A 21,848-nucleotide genomic window follows, 5' to 3' on the forward strand; every position below is an offset into this window, starting at 1 on the left:
GCGTGGAGGAAGATGGGGACTGATTAATTAGGAAGGGGTTCTGAAGAGGAACTGTGCTGTAAAAGGGATGAGTGTTATTAAGAAGCAGCAGACAGGCCATACTGGCCTCATTTTGGGGATGGGCTCATCTGGTTGGGGTCTAAAACAGAAGCAAAGATGACCGTTCAATCAGGACAAGATTGGCTCTGGAAGGCCGTCCGCGCAGGTGGTTCCCAGCAGTTGTTTTGTATGGATGGGACCATTGCAACGACATGCGATTCGGCAGAGGTGCAAGGCCCTGCAGAAGTAGCGGCAAGGTTGTCTCGGACGTGCCCTGCCAAGCACCTTACAGCTCCACAGTGCATGGCCGGTCACAACGCCCAATGGACCAGTTCCTCTGTCAGTGCAGATCCACTGACTTCAGGGGCAATTTGCCCATTTAGAGGAAGTAGATCATTCGGGTTCATATTTTCTAACTTGTTCTCTGGGTCAGCTTCATTTCATTTGCCCTCCAAGCCCAAGGGTGGGATGCTGGGAAATCAGGAGCCCAGAAAGGATCCCTCTCAGTTTGGATGGCGATTAGGATTTTCTGTGCTTGGTTGTCGTGTATTTCTCCCTTGCCATTCAGCATTCCCCCTGGACAGAACAGCCATGACTGATGACCACACAGCTCCATTCATACTGTTACAGACTCCAGGGTGCTGGCCTCACCCATCCATCCCCTCATCCCTGGGGTAGCCCTACTGATGCCAGCAGAGTTATCCCAGGGGTGCGCTTACACCCTTTGAGATCCAACCAAGAACCTTGCAAGACACAACCCCTCACGCTGCCTGTGGCAGTTAAACAGAGACCCCTTCATGCAGGGTTTGGCTGGGCTGCATGGTGCCCAAGCATCCCTGAATGTGTCACATGTTAAAGAACAGGGCGAGGGCCATTTGCTGCAGGTGGATAATAGAGCCTGTCTGGGAGCGATCAGCAGCCTGCCTTGCTAATGTGAGTGCCCCACAGTGCCTCTGCACATGTTTTCACTGGCTTGGCTGGTGACTGGTGGACATTTCCCAGTGGGATGTCTGCAGGGAATGGTCCCTAGCCAGTCAATTTCTGTCTCTGACCTGCTGTTCCATGTGGGGAAGGGAGTTCAGTAACAAGGACAGAGGTCACATCCGAATTTTTCGCCAGAACAGCTGCAAGACTTCGCAGTGGATCCTGAAAACCTGGCGCTGGTGGGGGGACTCGCCCTCTCGAAAGCCGTGAAGGAATACTACGCTGATCTGATCACCATGCAGAATCCTTCCATCCCGCTGGGAAGGTAACAAGAGTGGTCTGTGACTGCTGCAGGAACAGCAGTGCGTGTATCTTTAAGCCAACACATCACGCACCAAAGGAATATTAGCATCACCGTGGTTTTAGTGATGCCTGGCCATGACGCGCGATTCCCACCGGGTTTTGGCTACCTGATTTCGAGATGATTCTGTTTCTTTCTGAGTTCGGGGTTCAGCCAGTCCAGCAAATTAAGACAGCCTAATGAGTTTCATCCGAATCCATTTAGCTCAGTGGGATTTCCTGGGCTTGACACAGCTGCCCTTTGTGTGCACGTGAAGTGAGAGCTCCACTGGTCTGTGACCCCCTCTCCTCCAGCCATGTGCAGGGAATGTCCATCCGGGCTCCTCCATGGTCTTCATACTGACAGGGAGGGGCTTTCCCAACATCTGGGCTTGAGTCTCCCCATTGCGCAGCAGTGGGACAGTAACAGCACTGAGCCTTGGTCTTGTTCTGGGGCTGATGCTCCCCACTCAAGTGCATTAAAGCCAGTCTGGAGTTGTTGGTGCTCTCACTAGCTCTGGCAACAGGGCTTGCAGCCCAGCTCGGGATGAGACACTTACCTTATAGCTGAACCCAATCAGATCCAGCCCCACTGAGCTGAGAGGCATCACCAGGCCTGTTCCTCAATCCAGCAACACCCCAGAACAGCACCCTACCTCTGCCAGGGCCAGCCTTGTTCCCAGCTGTGCTCCTCTATCCCTGTTTGGTTCCTGACTCCAGCTCTGACTCTGGGGCTGTGACCACTAGGGATGACCACCCACACCCCCGTGTGTGACACCGATGGTCCCCATGAGCATGGCACGCAAGCACCTCACCATCTTTAACATATTCATCATCAAAATCCCTGTAGGCCAGGGAAGCTTTACAGATACAGAACCGGGGCAACAAGAGACTTGCCCAAGGACACATGGTGAGTCTGTGGCAGAGTAGAGAATTAAACCCAGCTCTGCCATATCCCAGCGCAGCACCCTAACCACTAGGAAAGCCTTCCTCTGCTCTTGTACTCAGCACAGCTGCACCCAGGGGTGTTTTTACAGCCCCTGTCCAAAGGACAGGGCAGACAGGCCTATGAGCCTTTTCTGCTGCTAGCTGATGATGATCATTGCTCCCTCACACCCCACAGCATTCCGGACAATTTGATCTGCTATGTGGCTGGCAAACTGAACATCAGCGAAACAACAGCGACTGCAGACATGGCAGCCACACCAGCCTTGTGGAGCTGTTTGAGACCTTCCCAGGAGCCACCAGGAACGGTGAGCCCCCATCCCCCACACCAGCGGGGAGCTCTCCTTTGGAGCTGGTAGCCTGCATGTCGCCATTGTGTCAAGACAGCAGGAGCCACCCTCTGCCACCGCACAAGGCCCCCCGGGAAGTGAGGGAGTCCCCATCCAACGATCACGAAGCTCATAGGCATCATATTTTGCCTTGGAAATCCAGGGTGTTGTTGCAATCTCTCCCTTCTGCTCCATCGCAGAAGAGTACTCTGATACTTACATGGACTGCAGAGCCCTATTCATCAATACATAAGATGTTGCCATCGGAGCAGAGCACTTCAAAGCGGTTCGCAAACTTTAATTCCCAGGACCCCCTACCACCACCGGGGGTATTATGTCCTTCTTACAGTGAGGAAACTGAGGCACAAAAGGGGGCGGTATCTTGAAACACCGGCAGCCTGAATGGTGAGCACTTTGTCTGGAGCTCTGGGTGTTCCATGCCTCCAAAGCTCCTACAGATCTCCAGCTGGATACCTACAAAGTAGGCATGGACAAGTAGTGGCCCCTGCTGGAAGCTTGGCCCTGGGACACCTGCCCAAGGTCACCCAATGAGCCAATAATAGAGATGGAAAGAGGACCCTGTGTTTTAGCACCTCATCTGGCAAGTGACATAGAGAAGGGAGAGAACAGCTAGCAATTTATCAGCTCCCCTGCCCTCGCAGTGTATTACATAAATATGAATTGCTTGACACCAAACTGCAGAACCTTGATAGATGTCTGTCTTCTAAATGCCTCCTTGAGCAGCACCACCCCTGCTGTTTAGGACTAACTGCAGCACTCTCTTTCCTTCACAGGTGACTGGAGTCCTGCCCAACACCACTAGCAAGTTCTCCGTGGAGACCTTTGAAGGACTTGCCCCCTTCGCTTTCAGGCTAACACCAACCGTGCTCTTAGCTAAAGCGGATGGGCAAACCCTTCAACAGGTGCTCCCCTTGCTCTCAGTGACTGGGAGCTGGAGCCCAGCACAGGCGTCTGTCATCCTGAACAAAGTCATTCAGAACGGATACCAGGTAAAGCACATGTCTGTACAAAGAAGAGAGGGCTTTGGCCTCCATAGCTAACATGCTGTACCAAAGCCATGTGCACAAGGACTTCTCTGCTGTGTCCTATGGCCACCCAGAAAATCACAGTGATTCGTGGGCTAAAGCTTCAAAAAAAAATCTAGCCCCTGCCACTTGGGCAAAAGGAGACTCTCCACTAGCAGTATAGGGCCTAAGACACACAGTTGCATTGTAGAAGAGGGTGATGGCATGTACACACAAGATAGTCCATGAGCATAATTAGGGTTTTCACTTAGTTTAACCCTTTTACTGCTGTTCCTCCACCATCCCCGCTGTGCTGATGCTGTATTGAGGGGAAAAAAAGTCAGGCATTGTGAGCACAGAGCAGACATAGTGAGACACTTGCCTACCAATTTGCAAGTGTGAATACTCAATTTGCACAGGCTCCTGCGCAAACTGATTGTGCAATCTCACACACAGTGAAAGGCGAGTAAGGAAACCTTGCATTACTCCCATTCAGCAAGAGCAGCAGCACAGCTCTGCTGACTGCAAGGCTGAAGGGTGGTTTATTTAGGGTTCCATGCAGTGCTGTGTACCTTGCACTAGATCCATGACGTCAGCAGTGTTTTGACCCTGGGGACGCTAGCGCTTGGCCTTCCTGTCAGTGTGCTGGACAAACTGGACACCAAGGACATCCTCCTCCTGGCTGCAGATCAGAATTTCACAAAGAGCATGGAGCAGGCCCCTCTGCCTGCGAAACACAAGCTTGTGCAAAGGGTGAGTCTCCAGATTGGCTGGAGTACAGCTTTTCCCCTGCTGCACCCAGAATGGTTAAGCAGGTCCGGTTCCAGGTCTCTGGATAAACACTGGGCCCTGGATAAACACAGGTCCCCAGTGCTGGCCCTCCAGCAAGCTCCATACTGCTTACAAAGAGCAGACAAGAGTATCCCCAAACCACAGCCTTTCCTGCAAGGTGCTAACCCTTCTCCTTGCCCCCCAGCTGCCTTCTGAGTGAATGGCCAGTGCTCATCCCCTTTGCGAGACTCATCCCAGAATTTTATACACCCAACAGCCCCCTCCCTGCAGCACCTCTATGCTTGTTTTCATTTCAGATCTTACAAAGCACACCTGGAAGCACCTTCCTCAATATCCCAGATCATCTGGCTGATCAGATCCCTCAGTCTAGACTGGCATCGCTCCAGATTAGTATCAGTGAAATCAGCCAGAAGAAATGGACGGCTGCTCAGGTAGCTCATTTTGCTATTGATGTGTATTTTTGTGTCTCGTCTTCTCCTCTTCTCCCAGCCTCTCAAATTCCTGGAGACACCCCTTGTGGTCCACTTCTTAGGGAGGGGTGTTCCCGCCACTGAATTCTTATCACTCCAAAGAAACAAAAATAAGAACAGGCCATTGCTCCCAGATCTCCTCTTCTTATTCATTTGTTAAAAGGAAATTGGAAAGCTTTGTCTAGATCGGATCCTTATTCTCTGAGTGCATCTGCACCAGTTTACCTTCTCAAATGCAGGTTACCAGATGAAAAGTAGCTGCCATGTTCCACTCCAGAGTCAGCTGCATTTCAGGAGTGAATGGCACATTCAGGGTTGAGCTTTCCTCTAAGGATGTGTAAATTTGCAAATCCAAAGTCTCTCCCTTGATGATTCATCTGTGTCTGGTGTATCTTGTGCATCACTACAGAAATGATGCTATAGAAAGATAATTCATGATTATTAATTTCTCCTTAAAACTGGGAAAAATAGTTCTCCAGCAGGAACATGTTCTGCCTGGGGATGGGGTGGGGCAATTACTATTTCCCATTTGTTTATTTTTTAAAAAAACAGCCCATGGAAGCACTCTCTGGAGAACTGAGTGCCAGGCAGTAGGAGAGCTCACTCTCTTTTCATTTTCCATGTCCCAGCTGCTTTTCACTTTCTTTTGGAAGATGCTGTAGCTCAGGGGGAAGGAAGGATGTTTTTCAGTAGAATTCAGGATGGTGATGAAGCAGCAGGGAATAGAGAAGGGAATCAGGGATGGTTTAGATACTACTTGGTCATGCCATTGGGGCAGGGGGCTGGACTTGATGGCCTCTCGAGGTCCCTTCCAGTCCTAGCGTTCTATGATTCTATGATCCTACAGTCTGGGAACATGCCGCACTCCTTCTGCATGCAAAACTTTCAGTTATGAGTGCTCCCGTGAAGAAATAACTGTAGAATATGCTCTTTTTCCACTGCACATTAAGAGATCTGCTTCCTTTTATAATCACAGGCCCATGTGTTCTTCCAGGCAGTGCTGAAATCCATGCAGCAATACTCCAGGTAAGTTAGCTGATGTTTCCAACTCAGAGCAGACAGTAGCAATTTCCTTTAAAGCAGCAGGAGTGCTAACTCCAGAATGCCTGAAAGAACCCATCTGAGATGGTTTTCTTGAAGGAGACGGCCCCAAGAAGCTCAAGGCCTCTAATTTTTACATACTGGGGAATCACTGCAATGGGATATGTAGTTTTGCCATTTTCAAGTGTATACCGGGGCTCTGTTTAGATGTAATGATAACATTAGGACTCAACTCCCGAGACTTGGGAATAGCTTTTATTAGTTCAATGGGCAGCAGGCTGAGAAGTAGTTAGATAGGAAGTGTCTTGTATTGTCCTTGAGTGACCCCTTGCTAGTCAGTTCTAGGTGTGGTAATGGCTACTAGAAACAGCCACTTCCTCCAGCCTCACTAGGCCTGCCACAATCTGTGTCTGCATGTGCATGTATAAAGCATGGTACCAAGGAATGAGCCTCCCATAAGGTTTCCTCTAATTTTTCCATCCACACATGTATGGGCACCACCAACAGAAACATATGCTGCCAACTGTGGGCTCTTGGCTAATCAGATGGCCATGCCTAAATCTCTCTTGGATGGCCACCTAAGTGCTCAGTTTACAGGGAACTTTGCTCCCATGTGGTAAAAATATTCCCCAAAAGTTTACATGGTATACCAAAGAATAAGGCAAAGGGACCAAAATTCTGACCTAATAACGATGCCTCTATTTCTCGTTTAGTTTATCTTCTGCTGTCCTACAAGGATTCCACTGCGGAGCAGCAAACTTTTTAAACAGCAGTCAGTTTGCTCGCCTGGTGAAAGCCATGAAGGGCAAACACATGCGACTGGCAGATAGTCAGGTGAGTCAGAACGGTGGGCACTCCATCCACAAGCATACGCACACTCAGAGGTCTGCACAGAGCAAGGCTGCGCACCTGTGGCAACACATTCATTCCAGGTGCAGCTTGAAGAGCACCAAGAGGAGCTTAAGTCTATGTTGTGTATCAAATACACACTTGCGCTAATCAGAGTCCTGCAGTTTCACAGAGGAAATCATGGCTCCTAAAGATACACGTACCTAGTTATTTACCTCGACCAAGCACCTTTCAAACGTTTTCAGGTCTCTTTTGAGTCACAGCCCCAACGCTCTTAGTGACACTGCAGAAGATATAGGGAGTTAGAGCTCCTGACCAGCCTACATTGCAACATGGGCTAATACTCCACCTCCCTAAATTCCCTCTGAAGTTTCAAATAGATGTGGTGTTCTTCACTTCCTGTCCCCACTTACTGCCCAACATTGTGGTCTATTAGTCAGATGTTGTGTTCCCTTTCAGGGATAGCTTCATTGCAATGGTGAGTGACTCACTGGGATGCATAAGCCCCAGCCCTGACTTATGATCCTTGCAGATGATGCGTTATCCCTGAGCAGGGCCTCACTGAGATCAGCGTAGATTATAATGCAGGGTCAGGGCCACTTTGAGTACATCCAGACAGCAAAAAACAAACAAAAAATATAGTCCCACTGCAGTAAGTCTCAGACAATGTTCCCTCTAATATTATCCATCCATGGGTGGATTTTTTCCATCCATGTGTGGAATAATTTCTATGCACACTGAGGCATATGCAAATACGCACCACCAATAGGAGCACACAGCTCAGCTGTGGGCTCTCTGCTAACTAGTGGGGCAGCATTGCAACCTCTCCTGAGCAGCTTACAGGGAACAATGGCCTCAGAGTGCAGATCTACAGACTCAGGCCTGCAGTACAGTGCTACATATCATGGTGTAGACATTCCTACGTGGGCTCTGAAACTCAGTAAGGGGAGTAGTCTCAGAATCCAAGCAGGGACATTTCGATGGCTATTGTTAGCACAATTGTACAAGCCTAAGTGTAGTGTAAACATGGGCTCTGAGTGTCGCTGCCATAGGGGATTGGTAATTAGCAGTGGGTTTTTTTGCGCCAGTACTTCCTGGTACTGTACTGAATACCTGCACCTTGGCAGCCGCAGCCGCAGGATTGGCTGGGTAGGGGAGCCAGCTGGCTCCTTTTTCTAACAAAAAGAGGCACTGGCAATTAGATATACCCAGTTTGCACAACACTTTAGGCATGGATCTAACACCCATTTAGACTGAGGGAAAGACTTCACCAAGCTTCGAAATAAAGCAGCATTATTATTGGTTGTTTTATTGAGGTTGGGTGACTAATGAAACCCCGCGAGAGAGTTATAAGTTGGGGAACAAGGCGTCAGTCTTTTATGTATATCATCCTTATGTTTTATTTTTGTAGCTCAGCTGCATGACAAAAAGACTGACAGGAGAGATAACGTCATCAGATTTTGAAGAATATCCAGCTGAGGTTCTTTTTTACATGGGGTAAGACCCACAAGTGCAGTTCTTCCTTCACTTGTCAAATGACAAGATAAAAAGCAACAGCAGCAATATGAATTCAAGGTTGTCAGCTCTCACAAGTCTCGCAATATTGGATGCACCCTTAAAGCACTAGCTCCTCAAGTCATGTGACTACTTGAGGCTATTAGCCTTTGTTTTAAGTTTCCAGCCACCCCTATGTGCAGAGGTGGCCCAAGGGCATCAGAAAAGCTCAAAAACAAATGAAAAAAGCCCAATTTTAATTAGTTTTAAAAATGTCATGATTTTTAATCCAGTCTCATGATTTTGGGAGGCCTGGCTCATAGCTGATGTTTCAGATTGGCAATGCTGTCCATTTGTGAAGATGCCTTCACCCACGTAATCATTCCTGTGTTAGTAAAGAAAAAACAAATTTAAAAATCTAATCTACTTTGTATTTAAGCTATTTGTACACTTTCTGCTTTTCACTCATCTTGGAATGTATGACACAGGCCTACAAGGGGCTTTCTGGGTCATCGATTACACCTTGTTGTTATGACAAGCATCTCCCAACACACAGTTCTATTTGTAAACGTACCAGGTCAGTCTTAGAATTAGTTAGGTTGTGTTCCCCCACTGCTGCTACTGTGAGGCTCATTCAGAGCCTCATTCCTCTGATGGTTAGAAACTTTCTAATTTTCACCCTAAACTCCTGGTGTTCCACCCTCCTCCTCTGCCCCATCTCCGGATTATTATTACGGTTGGAAATCAGCTCCAAGTATGACAATGCCCCATTTCACTTCTTGTTTCTCCTGGACTAGTGTAGGACTGTTGCATTTGAGTTCCTTGCTTTGTAGAGGAACATTCAAGTCACAGCTATGGTTTATAATGTTAGCCACCTGACAGTGGGATATCCATTTTCTTACTAATGTTCTGTAGGTAATATTTGAGATTCAGCAGCAGACCTGATCAAAAGTATTGCGAATCTGAAGTTTTCAAAAATCAAAACTCAGGTATCAAAAGTCATAATATTTAAACAAAAGAAAGAAGAAAGAAATTCATATTTTAGAAAGGTTGGGTTCATTTTCACCTGTCGTCTGGACTTGGAGAATTTGGATGCACATTTTCAAGCTTTTCTAGGAAACAATGAAGGCTAAAAAGAAAGCTGAGAATCTCATGTAATCATGCGATTCCAGAAACTTGGGCTTTGCACATATTTGAAATTTGGAATAAAATGTTGAGTTGGCAATTCTGGATCACATATTCTTCACTGAGTAAATATTTGGGGATCAGTATACCTCCCACGGAAATCAACAGAATACTTTCCATTGACTTTATTGGGAGCTGAATTGAGCCCATGATGATGAATACAGACCGGGATGCAAAATTTCTAGGACACTATAGGGGCTCTTTTGCACACTTGGCTTAATCTAATTCTTGACTCCCCGCACCCCCACCCCTCTGCTCTCTGATTTGCTCACCTTGATAATTTTTTTCTGATTTGTCAACCTTGATGGCTGTTTTTGATTCTCTATGCCTTAAATATTGAGTCTGTTCTGGTCTGGCTATGGTCTGAAGAGTGGGTCTGTCCCACGAAAGCTCACCTAATAAACTATTTTGTTAGTCTTTAAAGTGCTATTTGACTGCTTTTTTGTTTTGATAGTATATAGACTAGCATGGCTCCCTCTCTGTTACTTATCACTGCATAGTATTTATTCTTAATGGCATCTGACCAGTGCTGCTAAGCAATTCAGTTTGCAAGTCTGCAAGTTTATGACTGCTTGCTTTGCAGAAGGACAGATATTTCTGTTGCTTAATCTTTTCTAGACCAGACAAATTTTCAAACACAGTGAACTGCCAGAAATATTTTCACCTTGTTGGACAAGCCAATGTTGACCTTTTGTCAAGAGTGTCTACCAAAAGACAGCTGTTGCTGGAGCGTGCTAAGGCCTGCCTGGTAAGATGCTATTGCATTCACTGGTTATTTAACATTTTTCTACCAAGCTTTGAAATGTTACAGCATTGTATTAGTGGCATGGGCAATGGCTAAAAGGGCTCAGTACAGATATACCTGGATGAGACTCTCTATCTTGTGTTACATTGAAGGGCAAAGTGGGTCTAATGGTGCCTTCTGGCTTTAAAATCAAAAGGTTTTGGTGTTTATCATTCTTCCCAGGTACCAAGTCAACAGCTGCTATCAATGGGAATACAAGCTAACAATCCCTAGAAATATATACACACTTAGGAGGGGTGGTGACCTAGCACAGGCAGTGGCGTGTCATTAGCTCCAGAATGCACTTTTTCTGGATATGGAGCAAATTTCTTGATCCACAGATTACATTTGTTGTCACTGCCTTTTGCCTGAGGGTATTATGGGAGGGTCAGTTACTGTCATAGAGCTTATCCACCAGGGAGGTTAAGACAGGATCTAAATTTAAAGCACAGCAGCTATTTCTGAATTACTTCCTGTGCATATCTCTCTCTTCCAGAGTATGGGGTGCTATTCCAGAATAGATAATTATGCTGGTGAATTTCCTCAGGTAGATAAGCCTGGAAAATTCTATCTCCATTTTACTGTTAAGAAAAGAAAACAACCACCTTTATTTCAATTGATATTATGGCTCTGAGAATATTTATAATTGGGTGCACTGAGTGAATGGACACAATTTCAGCATGGCCGGGATGTCCCTGTAGGTGATTTTGGGTCTTACCCAGGAAAGCTAATAGATGACTTAATAAATGTGTTAGTCTTGAAGGTGCAACAGGACTGCTTGTTATTTGTGAAGCTACAGACTAACACTGCTATCCCTCTGAGAATACTCGAGATCATTCAGGGTATTTTGGAAAGGGAATTTCATACGCTCTGAAAGTAAGATGTACAATATGACTGATCACTCTTTTAAACAAGTAGTCGGGCCCAATTCTTACAACCATGGTTCAGGAAAACTTACATAGACGTACCTGGCTTGATTATCCTCCTTGTATATGTTGGTAAGAGCAGCTGATCCAGAAACAGAAGCAGCTGAAGTGAGATACTCTGTGAAATGTCTATATAAATGCACTGTGGTACTAGGCAACCTTGGTTGCTCATGTCAATGTCCTTTGTTTTTCCTGTTCTCAGGAAACATCTACCTCAATGTTTTCAAAGGAAAACTTGCTAATTTTAGGCAACCTTTCCTGTGCCCTCAATGGCTCTGACATTGCAAAATCTGACCCATACATCCTAACGATATTGCAAAGCTGCATGTCCTTCACTGAAGACCAATTGGCAGCCATAGAGCAACAGCTAGAGAACAAATATGGGTAGGTCCTATGCGGAGTTATGTTCTAAACCTCGGTTGTGATCCTCTGTAGTGATGCATTACGAGTTCATTGTAGTTGGATGAGATCTCCTCAGTGGCCCATCTTCTCCAGAAGTTCTCAACCTTCTCCAGCCCAGGAACTCTCTTGTGTATTTGTTGACAATGAGGAAAAGCTGGGTGATCACAACCCCCACGGGGATTTCAAGCCTTAGGCTGAGAATTTGCGAGCTATTCCATAGCTTCCGCAGTGGGGCAGGATTGATTTTTAAGCAGAACAGCCCAATGGCTGCGCCAGGTCCTCAGCCAAGTGGAAAAGGGCTGGCTCTGGGCCCCATAGGGCAAGGCCTGAGGTGGAAGGGGTGTTGCTGGAGCTAGCTGCCCCCAGCCAGCCCTTCAGGGTGGCCTGGGGCTCTGGTGATGATTTGAAGGGGCCTGGGCTCTGGCCACTGCCATTGTTGCTGTAGCAGCAACAGTGGTTGAGAGCCGCTGGTCCTTTTAAATTGCCAGGCTCCAGGGAAGCTGCCCCGTTTGCACCCCCTTGTCAGCGGGCCTGTTTCTAAGGCATTCCTACTGGATGGGTGTCAAATCCATCCCTGGATGCCTTGAGTCAGGGTGACTCCAGCATCTCCACGGATATGGCAGCTTGCTCTGGTGCCCAACTGCTCCAGAAGATAAGTTTTTGCCAAATGGTGAATGGCCAGAGTCCTTGCTACTGCAGCTTCTCCTTCTGGCCTCGGTGACTAGTGAGACCTGATCCTGCTCCTTTTGAGAGTGCACCGTTGCCCTTTCAGGCGCCATCGTGACAGCGCCTCCCATTCTCCTTTTCTCCAGCTCAAACCTGCCCAGTTTTTCTGAAAGTCTTTGTTCTCCCCAGAACACTCCGTCCCAGACCAACTTTGTCACGTTCTTTGGACAATTCCTTTCATTCTTTACCACGGAAGTCAAAAGCTCTAATAAACTGGAAGGAACTGTCTGCCCTCGTATGGTGTCTTTTGTTCAAGCTCTCCTGATTGATGTGCAGGCCTCATAAATCAGGGGTCTGTTATGTCTCTGGAGATGCATTCCATTGGGCAGAGACACACTTTAATTTCCATTCCTGCACTGGGGGATCGCATCACTGTCACTAAGATGTATCGATAAGCTGCAGGTGTGTACAAAATACATCTCTTGTCCTCTCAGATCACCTTCAACATGGACAGTCGGCACCCTGACACACATGGGGGGCATTGCTGGTGCCCTGAGGAGCAGGACACTTCAAAGGATCTCAGAGGTACCACACTGGTAGGATACATCAGCACTATGGCTAGTGCATTTCAGGGGAAGCAGCATGGCCTACCAGACTGAGCATGGAACTAGGTGACGGAAACTCCTGAGTCATAACCCTGACTCACTGCAAGGCTCTGGACAAGTCCCTGCAGTTGGGCCTCTGTTCTGTTCAACTGACAGGGGTGTTGCGAGGCCCAGTGACGTAAAATTTTAAAAACAGAGCACTACATCTGTGCTAAGTATTAGCATCATTATTAGTGAGCTAATGCAAATGGTGAGCTTCAGGCACATGCTCCTAGAGCTTCTGCACAGTTCTGTTAAACTACAGGCTGAAATTTAGGAATATTGAAATCTGTTTGAAAGAGCTGAGCTTAGACAACTGAAAACAGTTTCTCCAGACACCCTAAAAATTTCACTGTCCCTGTCCCAGCAGCAGCCTTTCCACAAGGTTCTTTTCTTCCACCACAGACAGAGAAGACTTTGTTCTTCCCTGATTTCTTGAGCCAATTGAAGACCTGGAATAGGCACCAATTCACCTACATTCTGGAACAGCTTGCAAAGCCTCAGCGGCAAAAACGAGCTACAAGTGAGTACTGTATGAGATATGCTGTGTATTGGGTAGGTCTCGTTTCTGCTAGCCGTTTAGCCTCCCTTCTCCTCTGCTCTCACGTATGATAGCTGCATCTTCTCAGGAAATACCAGCTCCTTGTTGGTACATAGAGAAAATCTTTTATGGGAATCTGATGCTGCCAATTAACTTTCAGTGAAGTGAAAGGTCAGCAAAGGCACAGCTAAGAGTCTCTCCTCCTTTCCTTCTCCTGCCCCTCTTCAGAATCCATGTGAATCCCTCTGGATGGAAAGGACTGGCCACATCAGAGGTGGTGCTACATCACCCTAAGGTTGAATCTACTGCCTCTGTTGTGATTCTAGCTCTAAGCACTTCGGGTATGGCTACATTACCTGGAAGGTCGACCCATTCAGTGTCAATCTTCTGGAGTTCGATTTCATGCACCTGGTAGAGACGTGCAAAATCGAACTATCTAGGGTCAGGTGTCAACCCCTGTACTCCTCAATATCACAAGGGGTGAGCGAGGTTGGAGGGGAAAGTTTCTCCCCTCTAACTCTCTCTGTGAAGATGGCCAGGTAAGTTGCAGATAAGTCAATTCTAGCTGCAAAATTTCTATAGCTAGAATTGCATATCTGCAATCAACTTATCTATCCAGTGTCAATGAAGCCTCAGCTCATGTCATGCTGGGAGATAGCTTCCCTGAGAGGAATGAAGGTTAAAAATGCAGTAGATATTTTAATGGTATCTCTTTCTCCCAAGCAGACTGCACAAGAACTCCACTGACCACAGAAATGGTTGTGAAGGAGAGAGACCTTTTAGTTTCCAAATACACCTCTAGCAGTGACCTGGATGCTTGCTTGCCTGATGATGTGCTGAGAACCAATTTGGAAACTTTTGGGAAGCTGGAATTTCAGGAGCCTCTCCTTCAAGTGCTAAAGCTGAAACTGGACAAGGTAGTGTAGAATCTGGAAGAGGTTGGGTGAGATATTCAGATGACAACTCCCAGTTCCTCAGCCTGTTGAGGGGAATGGGTGGAGTTGAAAGACAGCTTTCAACTTAACTATTGTCCATTTAGCAATTCACACAAGGACCCTTCCCATGTCTACAGCACCTTTCCTGTGAGAATCTTAGAGCACATTGCAAACATTAATGAACTTCAGCCCATAACGCTCCTAGCTTCATTTAAAGATAGGGACACTAATGCTCTGAGAATTTTTAGACCAAATTTTGCCAACTAAACTAACAAATGGATGGATTTTCAGGAAGCCTGAACACTTACAATTTCTTGGAAGTCTATGAGACCTATGTGCTCTCAGCACCTCTGAAAAATCAAGTCATCCCTTGAGATGCCAAACTTTGGACACCCAAATTTGAAAATTTTGGCTAAAATGACCAAAAATCACTGACTGCATCATTGTTAGGTGGGCACAAGAAAAGAATCCAAAAATCCTAAGACCGTGTCTCTTACTCCTTTCTCCTTAAACACAGTCAGGATAGTGGGTCAGGATTCAGGAATCAGTTCATAGCAAGTTCAGTAAAAACCATGAGCCATTAAAGATACAAAATATGACTGTGACTACTGGTGCTGACTTTGGAGTGCTAGAAAGGGCACCAAATCCACTTGCTTACCCACTAGATTTTGACTCAGTGTAGAGTTGGTGAGTCCTGCACACTTCAGTAGATCTTGTACACATTAGCTTCATATCCATTTGAGAAGTGTATGCACCAAACCAACTCAAGTGTATGCTACCTCAGTCTGCTCACTCTATTTTGTGCTACAAACAGATCTTTGGCATGCTGCCTGAAGACTATCTTCCACTGTTAGGAAACATAGCCAGGATGTACACTGCAACTGAAATTGCTTACTGGAATATCACCACAGCCGAGACCTTTTCAGCCCTAGTGACAGGAGCATCATGGCAAAAGGATCTCCCAAAGGTAAGGTACAGGTGAGGAAAACATGACAAACGTTGTTAGGACAGTAATTAAAAAAATAATCAGGGATTAAAACATAGACACTGTTGTTGCCTAAATAGTGTCCTGCCATAGAACTATACGCAGGGGTGTGGAGGGCAGGAATGCAACGCCCTCATGCTCAGTTTCTCTCCCTTCCTCCCTGCTGCTCAGTGCAGGGGAAGGCTACAGGGCATGATAAAGACACCCAAGACATCATGAGAGCTGTATTTCCTTAGCCAACTCCCTGCCTAGAGAACTGGCCCTGGAGCAGGGAAAGGACTACATTTCCCAGCATGCCCTTAGCAACAGGAAAAGGATGTTGCTAAGGATTTCCCGGCATGCTAAAAGCAATAGGAGAGGGAGGGGGACAAGAGAATATTGTTTTTCATAGAACATAATTCTATAAAACTTTTATTACTCTATCATGTTTTAGTATGTTGTAACAAAATCATTCTACCAATCACTGTTTCCACTTCAATTTTTCATTAACCTCTCTTTTGCACACTCATTGTGTGACTATTTAAAACTCCTTTATATTTAAAAAAAATGTGGTTCACATTTACAAAAAAGTACCTTCCCACAGAAATTCCTGAGTAGAAGCCTGCCCCCAAATATATTGTTACTTGTCTGAGCAACTGGGTAGTGTTTGCAGAGCAATAGAGATTCCGCTAGAAAGAGGTTATTAAGTTGGAAATGGTGCAATGCAGGGAAACCAAAAATGATAGGAAGTCTCCAAGATTCCTGCACGGGAGCTTAAAGGAAACAGTCTTATTCTTAGTCTCAATCTTATTAGACAAGAAGAGGCCACAAAAGGGAACATTTCAAACCTATGAATGGGTACCAATAAAGCTGATAAAGAAACACTCACTCTCCTGTAGCAAATGGAGGCTTTAATCAAAACATTAGCAAATTCAAGCTGCTGCAGATCTCAGGCACAGATCTTTCAAGAATAGGGTAATAAATACAAACAATTAGCTATACTGGAAATACAGACTTGTGGGAATCAAAATGGGACCCAAGGCAGACTTTTCTTTGTCTTAAAATATACTGCTGTTTTATCAAGGAGTCTGCACTAACCCCAGCCATCGATAGCGTACAGTAAGGTTGGCAGCAGCTGGTCTCCCATCAACATTGTCTACTCATCTCGTCCTGGTGGATTCCCAGCATGGACAGGAGAGCTCTTGGAGTTTGATTTATCATGTCTATGCAGATGTGATGAACTGACATCTGGTGGATGGATCACTGCAATATAAAAGTATATATTGCTAGTATAAAAGAAAGATTTAGATGTGACAGTGGATCAGGTGATAAAGTGTCACCCACTGCAATTTTAAAATTAAAATGAATGTTTTTTGTTATCATTCCTCATCTTATTCTAACTTTCATACATGCAGGTTAAGTCTCTGGTCATTCAGCACCTCAAAGCTAACGGTCATCAGTTAGATGGAACAATGCTCACAGTACTAGCTCCATACATCTGCGCTTTGGAAGATACTCAGATCAAAGCAATCCACAGCGAGGCCATCAGGTACATTTGCAAATCTTTTAACAACTCGGCTTTGGGGGGAAAGTACAGGTCATTTCTTACTTTCTTCTTTTAATAGTGGATCAAGAAATCTATCATTAGGACTTTTTGTTTGTACCTCAGGCTCAGGAGGATTGGTTGGTGTTGTGTAAATTCTGGTAGTCTCCTTCTGACGGTCACAAAACAAGCTTCTTGGGGGTGGGGAGGCTCACCAGAATTTATTTGGGAAGAAGGAGACAGGCAGGGCATTATGCAGCCTCTTTTGACAGCTGTGCCATTAGAGTACCCCCATGAGGCAGGGCAATGCTGTTATCCCAATTGTATCTGGCCACTGACAGTCTGAGTGACTTGTCCAAGGCCATATGGGCAGCCTGGGGCAGACATGGGAATTGAACCTGGACCTGCTAAATGCAGGCTAGCACTCCAAGCACTGGGCTAGCCATCCTCTCCCAGCATTTTTGTTTCACTGAGAGGCTAATCACAGGCCAATTGCTAAAACCTTTGACAAATACGAAAGGTATACCTCTAAAATACTTCCTCTCCAGAGGGACCAGTGAGGCCATAAACACCTCGGTGTGTTCTCAGCACCAGAAGAATCTCTTCTACAGCCAGCTGAGAGCTGCTTATGAGGAGAACCAGGGCTCTCCAGATGCCTACTACCAGCTACTGAAGCCTGCCATTGGTGAGTCCCACTGCTGATATTGGCACAGCTGAAAGAGGTAGATGATCAGCAGTTCCATTTGCCCCACATAGGGGCCTGAGCTTAGGCTTTTGCCAACAGGCACCATGCATTTTACCTCTGTGGGTACATCTACACTGCAAATCAAAACCTAGAGTGCCAGATCTCGGAGCTCGGTGCAATTGACTCCAGCTCACAAGGCTCTACAGGGCTAAACAGAGAACAGAGATGTTCCCATCCTGTCTGCAGCCCGGGTAATGAGGCCCTTTCCCTGTGCTGGGTTTCAGGTCGCAGGCTGCAGCTCACACCACGGTGTCTTCACTGCTGTTTTTAGCCCCACGGTCTGAGCCCTGTGAGCCTGTGCCAGCTGACCTGGGCACCACAGGTGTTTCTTTGCAATGGAGACATACCCTGAGGGAGAAGGAAAGAGAGTCCAGTTGCTCTGGTGACCTCTTTGGCCACCTTGAGAACAGCCTTTAGGGAAAGGATGAGATGGATCAGGCCTCACCATACAAGGACCACTAGTGGGGCAGGTGACTGTGAACTGAAGCTGGAGGAGGGAAACCTGGTGTTCCAGCTCTGGGAGGGAGGAGGAGCAGGAGCGTGGACAGAGCGCGAATAAGGTAATTCATGGTGCTCCGAAAGGGAAGTGGAGGAGCAGGCGAGCGTGGTGCTCTGGTGTGTGAGAGGCGTCTGGGGTTGTGGGGGTGCAGGTGGATCCTCAGTGGGCTGCAGTCTGCTGTGGGCCATTGAGGTGAAGGAGGGACAGTCAACTCATGCAGCCCATTCACCATTCATGGTTGCCCAGGGTTGGCCTAGATTATCTCGTGGGCCAACTGACCTGAAACGCTATGACTTCATGGTTCAATGACGCAATGTAATGGGAAGAGTTTGTGGGATCATGGCAACTAAACACAGCTTCTGCTTTCCTTCTGTAAAGGCGGAGCCCCATCCAAAGATCTGATCAGATTTGCTTCTGGTTATCCTGACATGGACGTTGCCACATTCACAACCCTCAATCCTGATGAGGTGAAGGTGAGAGGCATTTTTCATTGTGGCTAGCAATTAATAATCCTCTTCACGGCCTGCCTTGACAGTGGTTTTTCCCAAGCAAAGGAAAATGTCATGGCTTTTCCTGACATTTTTAGGCATGACTCCCATTGACTGTAGCAGAAAAGCAATGATTGAAACGAAAATCATTCCTAGGTTTCCGGACTGGGAACAATGGCCCCTTTATCAGACAATGCTACATAGTAATGCCAGTCTGAATGAGACCCAAGGGCCATCTAGCCCTGTGTCATGTCTCCACCAGGACTCAGAGCCCAGTGCTTCAGAAGGAGCTGAAAGGACTCCATAGCAGGAAGTTGCGAGATAAACTGTCCCCAACACTAGATTTCATCCTGCTCTCCAGTAGCTACAGAGCCCTGATGCATCAAGTTTAACCTTCCACCATGTTTGTTCTCATGACAATTCTGGATATTCTTAGCTAGATAAATGTCCAAGCCCTTTTTGAATCTTACTCATTTCTCAGCCTCAAGAGCATTCTGTGACGATGAGCTCCAATTATGTAACTGTAATTTTAGCTGTCTAATTACATCATGTGTGAAAACATATTCCCTTTAATCTCTTCAGAAAATATGAGGTTTTTATGCCCTTAATCATTTTCATCACCCTTCTCTAAACCTCCTCGGGTTAAGCCTGAACTCCTTGTATAGTGATATTTTCCACAGTCATTTTGCTGAACTGGGCACACTATGCACCTTGTGCACATATATAATCCTGACCACAGAATTAAACAAGAATCCCCTACAGAGCTCTTACTTAAACCCATTATCTGCCCAAGTACCTTTGTTTGGTATTAAATTTTAAAGCAACAGAATGTTTTGTTAATTTTTCATTTAAGTGCAGAAATAATGTAAAACTGCTGTGGTGGTCAAAATCAGTCAAGGTCTGTTGATGATTTAATTAACCCACTGAGTGGCCCAGCTGTTCTCTTCCCACAGGAAGCCCAGAACTGGCTGGAGGAAGGTTCAAGGTTTTGATGCACAGAGAAATCAGTGTGAAAGACAAAACAGACTCTAAGTCACAGTAGTCCTTCTCCTCAGGGGGTGTGAAAAGTGCTTAGCAGTGAGAAGCAATAGAGTAGCAGGAGGTATGGTCGGGCAGATCGGCAGATAGAGAGCCTAGAACTAAATTGGTAGAGGGACACTTGCAGAGCTGAGCAAGTCTGCTGAGTCTGCTACTGTAAACTGCGTTATGTAACCTTTCTGTAAACAGCTTAGAATTAGTTCACATTAATGTACCTATTTTTACTTCTTTTTTTGCTGTAGAAATTAAGCCCTCAAAATCTGAAAGATTTGTTAGGAGCTAATCTCCCAGAGCTGAACAATTTAGCTGATGATCCTGTGGTGAAAGCTTGGACCCAGGCACACAACCAATCAGACGTGAATTCTTTAGGACTCCATCTTGTAGCAGGACTCCAAGACCAGCCTCCTAATGGTTTTATAGATATTCCATCAGGTAAGCAAATTCATTACAGAGGAGCCAAGGATACCGGTGAACTGCCTGGCCCCAAAAACTTCTCACTGAGCTGTACCTAATTCTGACAAAAGTGCACCTACGATGCATTTGCATAACACAAGTTTAATTTTCATATAAATCCACTGTACAAAATACAAAATTAGTCTTACATGGGACACAACATATGTCTTGAAAAAAATTTGATTAGTTCACCTGTGGCAGATTTTCTCATAGATTCTGTTCAGTTTGCAGGGTAGTAAATACTAGGTTATGATATGAGAGAGATGTTAGTCTCTGATTTTGAAAGAGATCTGCCCTTTTTAGGATCAGGGCTTTCAATATCAGAGTATTGAAAATAATGCAGGAGTTGAGAGATTGAAAATACCTATTAGATCACATGTCGTCTGTGACACAGTGGGATTGTCCTATACCTTATACTCCAATGGTTTGCAGAGTCTATTTGTAAAATGATTCAATGGATGGCTTTTATCCCCTTCCTTGGGCATCTGTTTTACATGGGAAAAGATCTTGGTATTATGTTTTTCAAATGATGGCTATGGGACACATCTTAGGAGGTAGGGAAGTTATATTAAAGCCTTGAATTGAAGGATTTGTTGTTTGCAGAGATGCAAGAGAACTGATACGATTTTTAAATTTTTTCTTTCAGCACCCCACATACCCGGAAGAGCAACAACATATGCAAAAGACCACAAGATCCAACTTTTCTATGGCATGCTTATCTCCTTGGTGTTATCTGATTTTTTGTAGGCTGTATCGCTTTCTGCCAAATATTAAATAGCAATATTCTAGGGGGGACATTACAATATTTATCTCACTGGCATGGTTACGTTTGGTTTATGTATATTCTTGTGTTCTTAACTGAACAAAATGTAACAAAGTAAAAAGTTTAATTTCAGTTTGATAAAATTATTCCAGTACCCTACACCACTGGCTCTCAGATTATGGGTTATGACCTTAGACTCACTGACGCTGAACCGCACTTCCCAAGGGCAAATCCAAAGCCTGAGGACTTTCGCTTTGGGCATCAGAACTCAGGTGATGGGGCCCCTGCCTCCTCTTGGCCTTATACTACTTTGGCTTCAGCGCAACTATCCAGAGTCATGGGCTCAAATTTGGGCCCCCCAGCACAGAGAGCTGGGGCTCAGGTGAGTTTCGGGTTCTGTCCTCCCTTCCTGGTGTTGTATAGTAATTTTTGTAGTCAGAAGGGGTCACAGTCCAATGAAATCTGAGGGCCCCTATGCTAGAGTAATCACAATCAGCACAGCTGGTGGTAACATGCTCAAAAAGTACAAAATATATGGCTAAGCCAGCTAACTTCATTAGGGTTATTAATGGTAATAAGCACTACCCACAACACTGTTTTCAGAATCAGATCTTAACTAATTATAATTAAGTATTGTTGTTCTTCACACACTAATAATTATTAATAATGTTATTTTCAGCCACCTGTGTAATATCTAGCACCTTTTATCACTTTTAAAACCACTATTTTTAAAAAAAATACAATTAATGTGAGTGAATGCAAATAGAGGAACATCTGAATAAATGAGTTCTGTATCATTACCCATTAGGGTAGGCTCTCCGTGGGCACCCCAGCTGTCTTCCCACTCTCAAGGCTTAAGACAGCATGATTTGAAAGGCTTTGAATCAAAAAAAGACCTAAGTGTTAAACCTGCTTCTACTACCTCCAACCCACTATGTGGCCTTGGGAAGTTATTTCATGGAAATACTGCGATGGGGGAGCAGGGGAAGAGATTATCTTTTGTACGCAGCTTTGAACAGGGAAAT

General features: G+C 45.6%; 1 protein-coding gene across 1 annotated transcript; it reads left to right on the forward strand.

Moving 5' to 3' along the window:
- The first annotated feature begins 2,495 nt into the window (after nt 1-2,495).
- Nucleotides 2,496-20,807, forward strand: LOC142021871 (mesothelin-like). Its single transcript, XM_075011116.1, has 18 exons — nt 2,496-2,555; nt 3,371-3,586; nt 4,184-4,354; nt 4,690-4,824; nt 5,840-5,889; nt 6,618-6,738; nt 8,165-8,250; nt 10,051-10,180; nt 11,345-11,526; nt 12,705-12,795; nt 13,260-13,377; nt 14,119-14,312; nt 15,145-15,297; nt 16,710-16,843; nt 17,386-17,522; nt 18,460-18,554; nt 19,850-20,039; nt 20,707-20,807. Exons 1-18 carry the CDS (start codon nt 2,496-2,498, stop codon nt 20,805-20,807), a joined length of 2,364 nt encoding a protein of 787 aa, XP_074867217.1.
- The last annotated feature ends 1,041 nt before the right edge of the window (nt 20,808-21,848 follow it).

This window comes from Carettochelys insculpta, chromosome 16 (assembly GCF_033958435.1).
Source record: "Carettochelys insculpta isolate YL-2023 chromosome 16, ASM3395843v1, whole genome shotgun sequence".
Classification (NCBI taxonomy): Eukaryota; Metazoa; Chordata; order Testudines; family Carettochelyidae; genus Carettochelys; species Carettochelys insculpta.

Coding starts and splice junctions, on each gene's coding strand:
- LOC142021871 (XM_075011116.1), top strand. CDS start 2,496: ATGGCAGCCACACCAGCCTTGTGGAGCTGTTTGAGACCTTCCCAGGAG. Junction 4,825..5,839: donor AGAAATGGACGGCTGCTCAG/GTAGCTCATTTT, acceptor TTATAATCACAG/GCCCATGTGTTCTTCCAGGC. Junction 20,040..20,706: donor TTTTATAGATATTCCATCAG/GTAAGCAAATTC, acceptor TTTTTCTTTCAG/CACCCCACATACCCGGAAGA.